At 41.7% G+C, this 13,301-nt stretch overlaps 1 protein-coding gene across 1 annotated transcript; it reads left to right on the top strand.

The window, feature by feature from the left end:
- The first annotated feature begins 11,256 nt into the window (after nucleotides 1–11,256).
- Nucleotides 11,257–12,219, top strand: LOC149172451 (SKP1-like protein 1B). The gene is made up of 2 exons (XM_089427718.1): nucleotides 11,257–11,559; nucleotides 11,932–12,219. Exons 1-2 carry the CDS (start codon nucleotides 11,257–11,259, stop codon nucleotides 12,103–12,105), a joined length of 477 nt encoding a protein of 158 aa, XP_089283844.1. The 3' UTR covers nucleotides 12,106–12,219.
- The last annotated feature ends 1,082 nt before the right edge of the window (nucleotides 12,220–13,301 follow it).

The following is a 13,301-nucleotide window of genomic DNA, read 5'->3' as shown; positions in this document are numbered from 1 at the left end:
GGTTTCAGGATCATGAAGCCCCAAGCCACCATGGCTCTTGGGTTTGCAGATCTTGTCCCAGGATACTAAAGCCCATTTCTTTTTCTCTTCTCCTCTACCCCATAGAAATTCCCTTTGTATGCTCCTGATTTGTTGCTTAATTCCTTTAGGAGCAGGAAGAGCTAAGAACATGAACATGGGAATTTCCTACAGGACAGCCTGTGTGAGCACAAGGTGCCCTGCCAAATTTAAAGACATGCATGTCCATTTTCTGATCTTGTCCCGAAGTTTATTTATTATTGGCTTCCACACTTCCTTAATTAGAGGTTTATCTATGAGAGGTATGCCCAGATACTTGGAAGGTAGCTGGTCCCTTTGAAACCCAAGAATTCTAGTGATGTTTCTCTGAATAGCAATGTCAGTGTTAAAGAAAAAACTTTTGATTTGTTGAGGCTTACCTCTGTGCCAGTTGCCATAGCAAAGTCATTTGAGATATCTTTGATTGTTCTAGCTTCCCTGACTCTGGGTATGCCTTGCAACATTGTGTCATCCACAAATTGTTGATGAGTTTTTGACGCTCCATCCAAGGTGAGTTTGATACCCTAGATTCTTCCTTCAGCATGTGCCACTTTAATTACTCTGCCTAGCCCTTTCATAATGAGAACAAAGAGGAAGGGTTAGTGTGGATCCCCTTGTCTAAGACCTCTTGAGGGTGTGAAGAGTCTTGAAGGAGTGCCATTAAGCAGGATGGAGAAACTGGTCATGGTAACTAGTGCCATAACCCATTTTATCCAGTTTTGGTCAAAGCCATAGGCTCATAGAACTACCTTTATATAAGACCAACTTAGCTTGTCATAAGATTTCGCTAGGTCCAGCTGAATGATCATACCAGCTCGTTTGTTGCTTTTGAGAGAGTGTACCACCTCATGAGCTTAAATGATGTTATTAAGGATTTGTCTTCCTTCCACATAGCCTGTTTGCTCCTTTGAGATGAGAGCTAGTAAAAGGGGCTTGAGTCTATTGGCGATCACCTTGGAAATGATTTTATACACCACATTACATAAGCTATGGGTCTGAAACCATCCGGAGTCATGGCTTTTTCCTGTTTTGGTATCAAATCTATGAAGGAAGTGTTAAAAGCCTTCAAAACCTTTTTGGATCTTCTTGAGTCTTCCACCACCTCAAGGATATCCTGTTTGACTGTTTTCCAGCATGCTTTGAAGAAGTCTACATTGAACCCATTAAGGCCTGGAGATTTTCCATTTTGCATTTCATTGATCACTTCACTGACCTCCTCTTCCGACACTGGCCTGTTAAGGTTGTGGTTGTCCTCTCTGGTAACCAGCTGTGGGATATACTAAGTGAAATGGTTGATGAACTTGGATCTATCCTCCAGAGGCTCCTCTACTATACTGAGGAAATGTTGTACAAGGACAGATTCCATGTCTTTGTGAGAGATAATTTCTCTCCCATGAAAATCTTTGAGCTTTGTGATTCTATTGTGTGCCCTGTGATCCATGGTGGATTTATGAAATAACTTCATGTTTGTTTCTCCCTTTCTAATCCACTGTATCCTTGATTTCTGTCTCCAGAAAATCTCCTCTTGCAAGCACCTATCTTCCCATTCTTCCTGCAAAGAATCAACTAGCTTTTTCCGCTCCTCGATAAAGCCTTCTGTGATGCTGATCTGATTGATCTCCTAGAGTTTCTACTCAGCTTATCTTTTGGCTCTGAAGATATTGCCAAATTCCTTTTTGTTCCAATCTTTAAGCCTAGATTTGATATGTTTAAGTTTCTGTTGGAGCAGGAACATTCTAGTGCCTTGAATATTCAGATCCTCTCTCCACCATTTGTCAATATTACTGGTGAATTCAAGGTGAGAGATCCAGGCATTCTAAAACCTGAAAGGTCTGTTTCTTGGTGTACCCATAAAAGTAGCTTCCAGCTGTACAGGCCAATGGTCCGAACCTCTAAAGGGAAGAATAAAAGTTGTCATGGGAGGGCTTGAGAGAAAGAGGCCCTCTATAATAAATCTATCTAGTTTAGAGGTGACTTATGAAGCCCCTCACCTCTTGTTGTTCTAGGTGAAGGTCCCATTTATTGTTTCAGTGTCCATTAACCCCATGTTCATTATGAAGTTCTGGAAGGCCATGGAGTCTTTGCCTTGCTATCTGATACCGTCTTTTTTCTCTGTAAGAGAACTTATCATATTGAAATCTCCTGCACCGATCCAGGGCATATTAGGGTGTCTTGCTCTTAGTTCCTCAAGGGAGGTGAGAAGCTTGAGTTTGTCTTCTTTCTTTTGAGGTCCATAGACATTTGTGATAGTGTATATCTCCTTATCACCTAAATGTTGACATACCAATGAAAGATAGTTCCTAGATGCCTCAACATCCAGGATTCCAAATTTCTGGGGATATGATCTGATAATCACCCTATGAGTGACCTCAATAAGATTTGTTTAAAAGAAAGGTATTACAGACTCATGTGCTGGTGTGTGTGTTCTGTGTTATTGAAACACCAGATTGATCAGATTGCCAATACACAGATATTTTGAATGGAAAGACAACAGAGAAATGCAGTAAGCAGACACAAAGACAAAGCAATTTTTAATAAGGAGTTCACCCTATTCTCCAGGGCTACGTCTCCGGTCCAGCTTCAGTGGTGGCCTTGTTTTATTATGTCTTTGAGTAGAGAAATTGCAATACAGGGACTCAATATGAGTTCTCCTGAAGCAGATTTTGCTTGACAGGGTGGTTCTTGGATTCCCCAAGCCACTTGGAGTACACAGACTCTTGTTCTTCCTACCCGCTCTGTGACCCTCGGTCTATAGTGGAAAGAGCCAACTGTGATGCTCAATCCGTACAGATTCCTCTATGGGAAGGCTTGATTCTTCAAGCTCTCTGGTGCTCGATGCTGCCTGTGGTCAACTCGGCCCTCTGTCTCCTCTGCTTGGCTTTACTGCTCTCTGTGCTCAGTCCTCATCTCAGGGTTCACTGTTCACTGTCTCTCTTGGTCACTTGGACTCTTCGATCTGAATCTCCCTTCCAATCTCCAATCCCCCATTCGACTGTCGTCGTTCATGGCTTAATTCATTCGATCCTCAGCCTGTTCGCTTCCTCTTCTTCCTGCGTCGATTATCCTGTCGCCTGTGTGCTTGGAATTCCATTTTCGGCGTCAGCATAACGCTCAGGAAGTAGCCACGTGTCTCCATCGGAAGTGCGCCAGCCCGCTTGTCGATTCGTCGCTTTCTCCACCATGGCGATCAACGGATTCCAAATCATCTTAAATCACGGCTTTATCCTCTGTCAATTCCGCTTTGTCTATCGGGCATAATCTCAGCCGTCCGATCTGGGCTCCTCCAGATCCAACGTCATTCGCACGTCGAGCAAGGTGGACTTTCTCGACTGATAATGCGCGATCGCAACGGTTTTTCTCTCTCCTCTGCTACCACGCGTCGATCTCTAATTGTGATCGCTTTGCTTTCTCCAAAACCTCTTACCGTTCAAGGGTGTCGCGATCAAACCACTTGTTTCCAGGCCATGGGTCCCACCATCGTACATTGGCGCTTTTTCCTTTTTCTGCCCACGGTCCTCTGGCTCCCCGATGTGACCGAGTGCTTAAGCCCTACCATTTTGGCCCTGTTTTCCTAGCGATGTGCTAATGCGCATCGAAAACCAGCTCCTTTTCCCATTACGGGGCTCCCAGGGGCTATTTTGACCTCCTGCGCAATCTCCATGGGCCTCGGTCACCGCGCTTTGACCGAGGTCCTCGTCGTTCCAAGCCGACTGCCATGGCCACTAGTTTAGGGTGTTTTCGATTGCTATTTTGGATTCTTCAAGGATTTGTTTGACTTGTTTTAGTCACGGTTCTGTGACAGTCATTTATGGATCCGATTCGAATCACGACCTCCCATTTGAAAAGCTTTTGGACCACCAAAAGTTAGTTTTCTTTTAAGCATCGACTAAGTGAGGAAGTTGATGTCTCACTTATCCAGTCTCAATCCACTTCACATTGCTCAGCTTCGAACCTTTAAGCCCAATTCTGAGGTATTCCACCTATCCACTACGCGTGGTCCTTACCCTTCTGTCCAGCACTGTATCTTCCCGCAACTCATTAAGGTATTCCGGTAGTAAATCATCGACAGAAGGCAATTGACTCTACTCTTCAGGGTCCTCAATCATTGAAGGTTCAAATAATCTCAAGCAATCTGCATTCACGACTGAGTAGATGTGCATGTAGGTTGGCAGATCAAGGCGAAAAACATTTTCACAACCAAGGGCCATCTGAAGAAGCGGATGTCAAACTGCTGAAGCTGTTTGTGCCATCGATTGGATGGAATCAATCGCATGGAAATTGTTGCTCACACATGAATGCTAACACCTACATTCCACTTAGAAACTTGGCTGAAGAATATAATGTGAAAATGAAAAATCTGAATGTACCATTAGATTTGTGGCATCAAATAGTGCAAAATCGATTGTCAAATTTCAGAATTCTGAGAAATTGAGAATCTGGGACTCAAGGAATCTTTTAGATTCCCCCTAGATTCCTCAAAGATTCTGCTCCATGGGTGGACTTGAAATACACAATTCAAAAGGTTAATTTAACCTCGCCATTGCGATCACTACAGAAAACTGTGAAAAATGACTATAAACTTGACTATGTTCACCGGCCCATATTAGACAAATTAAAGAGGCAAAAATTTATCCCACTTCGAGAGCTAAGTTTCATGCCTTGGGGTCAATAAAATTGTAGGACACTCAAACCCGGCCCACAACCCAACTTTGACTGGAACTTTGACTAGCTCGTTCTCCCTCATACGAGCTCGGATTGACGAACTATTCACATTGCCATGATCAGCATGATGATATATACACTCAAGTCCTAGTTTGAAATCATTCTGACCATTTTTATTTTCGAGTGTTCATAAGCCCTCTTTGTCCCGTGTGTGTCCCTAGAGCCACCTGGATCATTAAGAGAAGATCTAGAGTGTCTCCACCCTGAACACATTTGATCAATTCCAACTAATGTATGCAGGCTCTTAGAGTGCCTCAAACCTACTTTAAGAGTTTTTACTTTGGCAATGATTTTTTATTCTAATTATCAGTTGTGACAACCTTAGTTAGGTGGCCTAAAATTTGTTTATTAAGTTTTTTGGACTGGACTGAAGTCAAGTGAATACCATTGGTCTGTACAATTATTGCCGAAAATAAAATTATTGGAGAGAAAAGGTATCCAAGGCTTAAATTTTTACCTGTGTTCTTCCTCGGTCCATGGAATTCCCTTGCAACCTTCATGGTCAGATTTGGAGCTCCCCTTTCCCATTACATTACTTTCAGATGTCATATTCGCATAAACAAAAGAATGGCTTTCGCCTTTCTTTGCACTTCCATTATCAATAGCTCACTTTGCATTAACCATAAAGGACATCAAACAAGAACACATTTCTTGAAACTTAGGGCTTAGAGAATAGAATGAAGTATGGTAAACCTCTTTCTAAATGATAATATGTTCCACTTGTGACACATTGTTCTCAATCTGAGGATTCTCTTTAGTAGCAATCTGGCCAAGACCAGCTCTAATATTTCCCTAGGAAGTCTCTTCTATACAGAGGGAACGATTGGAATCTCTTCTCTGCATTTATTTTCTAGTACAGATTTCTCAGTATCTTCATTTTTCGAAGGCACTCATTTAGAGCATTCCAGCAGCACCAACATCAGGCCTAATCACTCACTCTTGTTATCAGATCCATGGATTTACCCAAACCCTTTCTTCTAAATTTTGAGGTTTTTCTTCCAAATGCTTGAATCTGACCATTTCATACACTCAACTTCTCTCCTCCAACTTCAACATTTTGCTCGATGCCAGCTGAGTCAAAGTGAACCTCGACTCCTCCTTCTTAACGAAATCATCTTTGAGGAACCTCAAGAGATTACACCTCGACAGGAGGGAAATTATGTCAAAGGCTTTTAGGTAGGTCAGCTTGGGGTCGGGGCAGGCTGAGCCAACATCTTCCAGTTGTCCAACTTCCACATCATTGTCGGCCTACGAGTGCTTCAAGCTCTGGTAGAACCAAGAAACATCCATGAGATGTGGAATAATGATCCTCGTCATAGGGTTAGGGTCTAGCAACGAGATAACCAAACATCGAACCTCAGAGGAAAATGAGGCAGACATTTGAAATCCCCTTGTATAACTTCTTATACATTACTATCAGATTCACATCCTAGAATGACAGGTACCCCGTGAGGAGCACAAACAATATGACCATGCAAGACCAGATGTTGGCCTTGGCTCCGTCAGATCCATTCTTCATAATCACCTCTAGCAAAATGTATGCCGGTGTGATGCACGCCATCTAGAGAAGGTAGTCATGTCTGAACTGCTTCAGCAACACACTGAGGTCAAAGACGGTGCCCTTCATATCACGATTTTCCTCTAATAACAGGTTCTACAGCTTCAAATCTAGGTGATACACATCGATTGTGGCAGAAATCAACCACGTTAATCAACTGTCGAAGAGCTCACTGCCAAAGTTCAGGAGTTCGTAGACGACGTCTTTACCTATGCGAATTGAATACTAGTGTTCAACGAATTCATAAATACTTTCTCATGATCGAATGGTTCAGCTTTTCTCAATCGTCTAACATATAATCTTACGGTGCAATAAGGGGGGAGTTGATTTCGAAGGGGAATGCCTTACATCGTAAATATATACATAATTGACATTAAAATAATTTCCACAACATGTGCATTCAAGTTAAAATGTTTCTTGATTATTAATAATGTATTTTAAAGTATATGTCAATATTAATTCGTATTAAAATATTTTATTGATAACCCACATTGATTATTCTTTTTATATAAAACACAAAAATATTTTATTCAAACCCTCATCGGGCAAATACACCTGGTCTAACAGAAGGCTCGGCCCGGGTCACATTGCTGCAAGGTTAGACAGATTTCTTATTCAAAGTTCTTTTCTTCTTCTTGGTTTAGAATCTAGAATGCATATTCTCCCTTGCAGCGTATCTGATCATAGACCCATCAAACTTGCTCTCGTGGCCCATATGGATCAAGGCCCTATTCCTTTTAAATTCAACCCCCTATGGGTCAAGGAGCAAACCTTTATGCAACTAGTAAAAAACACATGGAAGCAGCCTGTCAACGGCTCTGCCTTCTTCGTTTGGGAAGAAAAGCTTAGGAGAGTGAAGTCTGCATTGAAAACTTGGGCTAAATCCCTTCCCAATCCAATAGTGGAAAGGAAAAAGATTCAAGAATGCCTCGAGAACCACCATCTGAATGCAGAAAATGAAGTGATCACAAAAGAAGTCCTTGATAAGGAGGCTGAGCTCCAGCAAAAGCTTCTAAAAGCAAGCTTGGCCGAGGAAGAGTATTGGAGGGTCAAATCTCGTAGGCTTTGGCTCAAGGTAGGAGATAGGAACTCTACTTTCTTTCACAATCAATCCCAAGCTCGAAAAAATTTCAACTCCATCTCTGAAATCAAGGAAGAGAACAACACCCACAGAGATATCCAAAGCATTAAAAATGTTGCCTTCCTTCATTTCAAAAGTTTGTATAGTGAAAAAGAGGGCCAGGGGCAGACCTCATCCTTAGTGAATGAGGTACCCACTCTGATCTCGGCCAGAAATAACCAATTCTTGGAAGCAGATGTCACTAATGATGAAATTAAATCCGCTCTATTCGCCATGGAGCCTGACAAGGCTCCGGGCCCAGATGGCTTCACTGCCAGATTCTTGCAGACTTGCTGGCAGATTGTGGAAAAAGATTTAGGCAAAATGGTTCGAAAATCTCAAGCTTGTCAGAAAATAGGAGGAAGTACCAACTCGGCTTTCTTATCCCTTATCCCTAAGGAAAAAGGAGCCAACACTTTCTCCAGATTTCGCCCTATCTCCCTTTGTAACATAGGTTACAAACTGATAACAAAAGTGATTGCCAACAGGTTGAAATCTATTCTTCCTTCCATTATTCCAGAGAATCAGGGAGGTTTCATTCAAGGAAGACAGATAGTGGACAACTTTATCCTGGTCCAAGAGGTGATCCACTCAAGCTTGACCCGGAAAGAGAAAGGTATGGTTGTCAAACTGGACCTTGAAAGCGCCTTTGATAGGGTAAGGCACAGATTTCTGTTGGATGTCTTGCACAAATTTGGGTTTGGCCCCAAATTCACTACCTGGATCAAGGCATGTACCAGTGAGCCTTGGATCGCCCCTTTGGTGAACGAGAGGGCCATAGACTTTTTCAAAGCCTCTAGAGGGCTGAGGTAAGGGTGCCCTCTATCACCCTTGCTCTTCGTCCTCCAAGCCTCCGTCCTTAGTTTCCTTTTGAATAAAAAGAAGGCAGATCAAGAAATAATGGGAATAAGCATCGTAAGAGGCGTCAAAAGCATAAACCATGCATTGTTCGCGGATGACACTCTTCTCCTGGGCGCTGCCTCCCTTCCTTCGGCTAAAAAATTCAAGTGCTGGATGTCTATTGTGAGGACTCAGGAAGTAATCTCAATAAAGGCAAATGTCACATTTTCTGCTGGAATATAAAGGCAAGAATGATCCAAGCCATTTCTAACTGCTTTGGTTTTGTAGCCTCCTTTGCTTGGTCATCCTTCAAATATCTGGGTCTGCATGTCTTCCAAAAAAGATCCCTCAGTAAAGACTGGTTGCCTCTGCTGGAAAAAATCAAGTCGAAAATCTGTTCTTGGGGATACAACTGGCTCAACCTAGCAGGTAAGACTGTGTTAATAAAAGCTATTCTAAATAGCCTTCCCATCTATCAGGCTACAGTGATGATGGCTCCTCTTGGCATCACAAGGAAAATTAAGGAGTATATCAAGATTTGTTTTTGGAAAGGTGGGAAAGCTAACGAGAAGAGAATTCCATTAGTAAGCTGGGACACAATCTCCTTACCCAGAATGGAAGGGGGACTGCAATTCAAGAATATCAACAAGCAAAATATTTCTTTGGGCGCAAAGCTGTTATGGAGGATAATTGCTCCAAATCTGGGTTGGGCTCAGCTTGTGTTATGGAAAAAGTACTTCCGTGGGCAGAGAGCCCGCTACCTTGACAATCCTATCACCACCCCTGGAACTATGATTCATAAGTTGTGTGACAGAGCCTCTGCCTTAATCAAACAGCACATGCACTGGATCCCTGGAAATGGGAAGCGTATTAACATTTGGGAGGACCGCGTTATGGGCAGCGACCCCATCATTGATGATCGTTCTCTGATACTGTTAAAATATTGGGTGGATAGAGCTGGCGTCAAAACGTTGTGGGACTTATCTCAATGGGAAAACAACAACTAGCAGAGTTGGGGAAATCTTGAGGTGCCATCGCATATGTCCAAAGAATACTCCAACCTCCTCATCCACTTAAAAGGCAAAGCTCCATTAAACATCAGCAAAGCAGACGCACGAGGATGGGGATCGATCCTGGGTAAGTACACAGTCTCGCAGGGCTACAAACAGCTCACTCAACATCCGAACGTGCCGCTTGATCCGAGGCCTTGGCAGGGGATCTGGTCCCATTCAACGATCCTCAAGATAGATATGTTTTGCTGGCTTCTTTGCCATCACAGGATATTGACTGAAGACAGACTTCGCAAAAGAGGCGTTAACGGTCCCTCACACTACTCGCTGTGCGAAGAACATGAAGAAACAGCCGCTCATTTGATGCTCTCCTACAAATTCGCAGCTGCTCTTTGGAAGGAGGCGTTGAGTCCCCTGAACACTGACTTCACTACTCCTAATCATTGCTCAGACCTATTTGCAAATTGGATGCGCATGTATCTTGGTGGCACTCAGAACTCGTTGAGTTATGTAAAAAGAAGGCAAGAAAAACTATTTTCTTTGACGAAGCCGCAAAGGGCAATCCCGGCAGTTCTGGAGCAGGTGGTGTCATTAAAAATGCAGATGGCAGAATCGAATCTAGATATGCTTGGGGAGTGGGCTTCAACTCCAGCATTCAAGCTGAAGCCTTGGCTCTCCTCCAGGGACTCAAGATGCTCATATCTCTGGGCATCAAAGATGCAATTATTTTTGGGGACTCCCAGTCCATAATTAAGGCCATGGTGGATAAATCCTCTCCCTCAGATTTAAGATTATCAAGACTCCTGAGCAGAATTAGAGTCCTGACAAACACTTTCCAGAATCTGGAGTTCCTTCATGTTAAGAGAGAAAACAATAAAGAAGCCGATGCTGAAGCCAACAAAGCGGTGCTTCTCCCCCCTGGAGCGCTCCTAAGAGATGGAGACGAAAGCTGGGACCCCATCCCTTAAATAGCCTGTTTAAAATGTTTTACTGCCTTTTAATGAAGCAGTTTGTTTGTATCAGCAATTTAGGAAAGATAGATAAAGTTACAAGAACTACAGCTAGTAAAAATCGCAGGCTTAGTGGAGGGGAAGTCAATTGGATCCTGATAGAAGAGAAATCTGATCTCTGTGCACCTCTTTGTAATCTGAATTATGGCTTTCCAGCCAAGAATTAATACATCAACCTACTCGTTTCTGTAAAAAAAAAACAATTTTATGAACATAAATTAGTTAACATAGATCTTCAATTAGTTTATTTAAATTTCTTGTTGAAATATTTTTGAAAACACATTTTTTTACTTATTTTTCTTATTATAGCCAACATTATTTTTCTGTTTACAATATAATTTTTATTTTTATTTTAAAGGGAACAAATGGCGGATAAACTTACACATCCCTCGGCTCAATAAATAATATTAGTTAATCATATTTCTTATTTTTTGGTGATGACATTCAATAGTATAATATTTTATTATTTGTTTTATTTTTATGATGATTTTTTGTCTTTGTTAATTCTTTTGTTTTATTAACTACATTTAAGCTAAACGGGAGGTACTAGCTATTTTTAGCAAAGAGTAATTTCAGATGCAATTTGGCCCACTAATACACTAAAATAAAATAGGTGGAGCATGAATCGAAAACAATTAGCGGGTATAAAACAATAAAATAAGAAAACCCTAAAAGCTCCAGATTTGGGTTATGTTAACTAGAGTTAAGAAAAAATAATTAAAAAAGGCAGCGAATGGCCCATGGCATGGTTATTTGGGTAATCAATCAGGCTATAAATATATGGACTTATTGCCCTTACCACATATCGCTCATCTCATATTGATCGAGCAAAAGTTCGTTCATACTTTCTCGAGTTCTCTTCGCTTATACACAGAAATTCAGTCCTTTCTTTTTATTCAGATCATCTTTTATTCGGATCAACTTTTTAGTTGGGGAGCCATGGCCTCGGAAAGCAAGGTGAGTTTGAAGAGCTCAGATGGCGAATTGTTTGATGTCACTGAGGCTGTGGCATTTGAATCTCAGACCATCAAGTACATGATCGAGGACACTGGCACCGCCAATGCTATTCCGCTGCCAAACGTTTCTAGTGCGATACTCTCGAAGGTCATCCAATACTGCAAGTACCATGTCGATGCTCAGAACCGCGCACATGAGAAATCGGCCATTTCGGAGGACGAAATCAAGACTTGGGATGAAGAATTCGTAAAAGTCGATCAGGCGACTTTGTTCGACCTTATCCTGGTATTCTCTTAGAAACTCTTATTTGATGGTTTGGTATTCTTTGAAACAAACTATCGCTTTTCTTATTTGTTGTTTTGAGGGGTCTAATCTACCTGAATTACCCCAACCCAACCAAATTGTTTGGAACCTCTGAGTACAGTTACCGATGGCTTCTCCAGTAAATCAATGTTCCATCAATTAATTGTTTTTTTAATTTCTGAGATCCTTCAATGCTAGAAATCTCTGTGTAGTCTCATTCCATGCAATTGTTCTGCAATATCTTCGTCGCTTTCTTTAGTAATGCTTAGCACATGTATATGCTTGTCCAGGCTATAGATACATTTGTATATTTTACGGAAATTTTGGCTTATTAAGCTTTCCGGGTTTTTGCAGGCTGCTAATTACTTAAACATAAAAAATCTGCTAGATCTTGCATGTCGGACTGTTGCCGACATGATAAAAGGGAAAACGCCAGAAGAAATACGCAGAACTTTCAACATAAGGAATGATTTTACTCCTGAAGAGGAGGAGGAGATCAGGCGTGAAAATCAGTGGGCCTTTGATTGATTCTAGGGAATTGGTGCAAAAAGAGTATATATATTTCTGTGCCGTGGTGTTTGCTTTTATTGTAGACGAGAATTTGTTTAGAAACTATTAGTGGTATACTTTTTTTTGTTTGGATTCGTCAATTTCTAATACTGGACCGGCTTTGAAACACTAAGGCCAATGGTTTGTTCTGGTTGAATAATTTTGTAAAGATCTCGGAGCAACTCCTTCAGTAGTATAGGGCTTGTCGAATTTCTAATAAATATTGCAACTATTTTTCTGTCAACTGTGTAGTGAAATGGGCTCCAATTGCATGGTTTTAACGTTTTGAATTTTTTGAATCTATGTACACTGGATGGCTTTTTCATTTTTGATTTCCTTGTATTGCACGAATGAATGCGCCGAGTTTAGAGTATTATTGCACGAATGGATTGCCTCAGTTTAGAGGATTATTGCACGAATGAATGGGTCCAACTGTGTGGCATGCATGAGTCCAAAGGTGGGGACTGACGAAAATGCAATTTGGTTTGGAACTTTCTCTTTTTTTCTTAAAAATTGTTTTTGCACGCAGAACATGTTGTTTTATTAAAAGAAAATTCACATGTCTTATCTGGTTTTAACATTTTGATTTTTTTTAATTAATTTCCTTGCTATTATTATTGCACAAATGAATTCGCTAAATTTAGAGTATTATTGCACGAATAAATGGCCTCAGTTTGGATCGCCGCAGCTTGATGCTTTCTTTTGCTAGGCGCCATGTTTGTTGTATCCACCAGTTGAGAGCCTTCTTTTCCTGCGAAATGAGGACATGCTCTTGCATATACACCCTGGATGCAGCTATTTCAGGGACTTTGATTTCTAGTGTTGGTATTTCTTAGTTTTTGGTTTGTACGTGTTTGGGGCGGATTGCTGAGCCCTGGTCCTCCCGCTGGTCCCTGCCGAGGTGTTGCTTGGTTTATCGTGCCATCCCCTCTCCTGAGTGGTTGGATGAAGGCTTTTTGAAGACATTGTGATTGGTAAGTTTGGTGGAGGCCTCGAGGAGGGGTGTCAGATCCGGCAGTTCCTATTTCCTACCCTATACCATTATAAATACTATGTCCTTACACCTTCGTGACAGCCCCGGTTGACGTCATCGCATCTCGGATCATGCCGCATGTTACATGCATCCCATCTCCAACCTCCGGGCGAATACGGGTCACCCAGCTCCGGCGACTCTG

This window comes from Pinus tabuliformis, chromosome 4_2 (genome assembly GCF_031772625.1).
Source record: "Pinus tabuliformis cultivar Carrire ecotype Pingquan chromosome 4_2, CPIR1, whole genome shotgun sequence".
NCBI classification, from domain to species: domain Eukaryota; kingdom Viridiplantae; phylum Streptophyta; class Pinopsida; order Pinales; family Pinaceae; genus Pinus; species Pinus tabuliformis.
The sequence above is the reverse complement of the archived record's forward strand: the minus strand, read 5'-3'. Positions and strand labels throughout refer to the sequence as shown.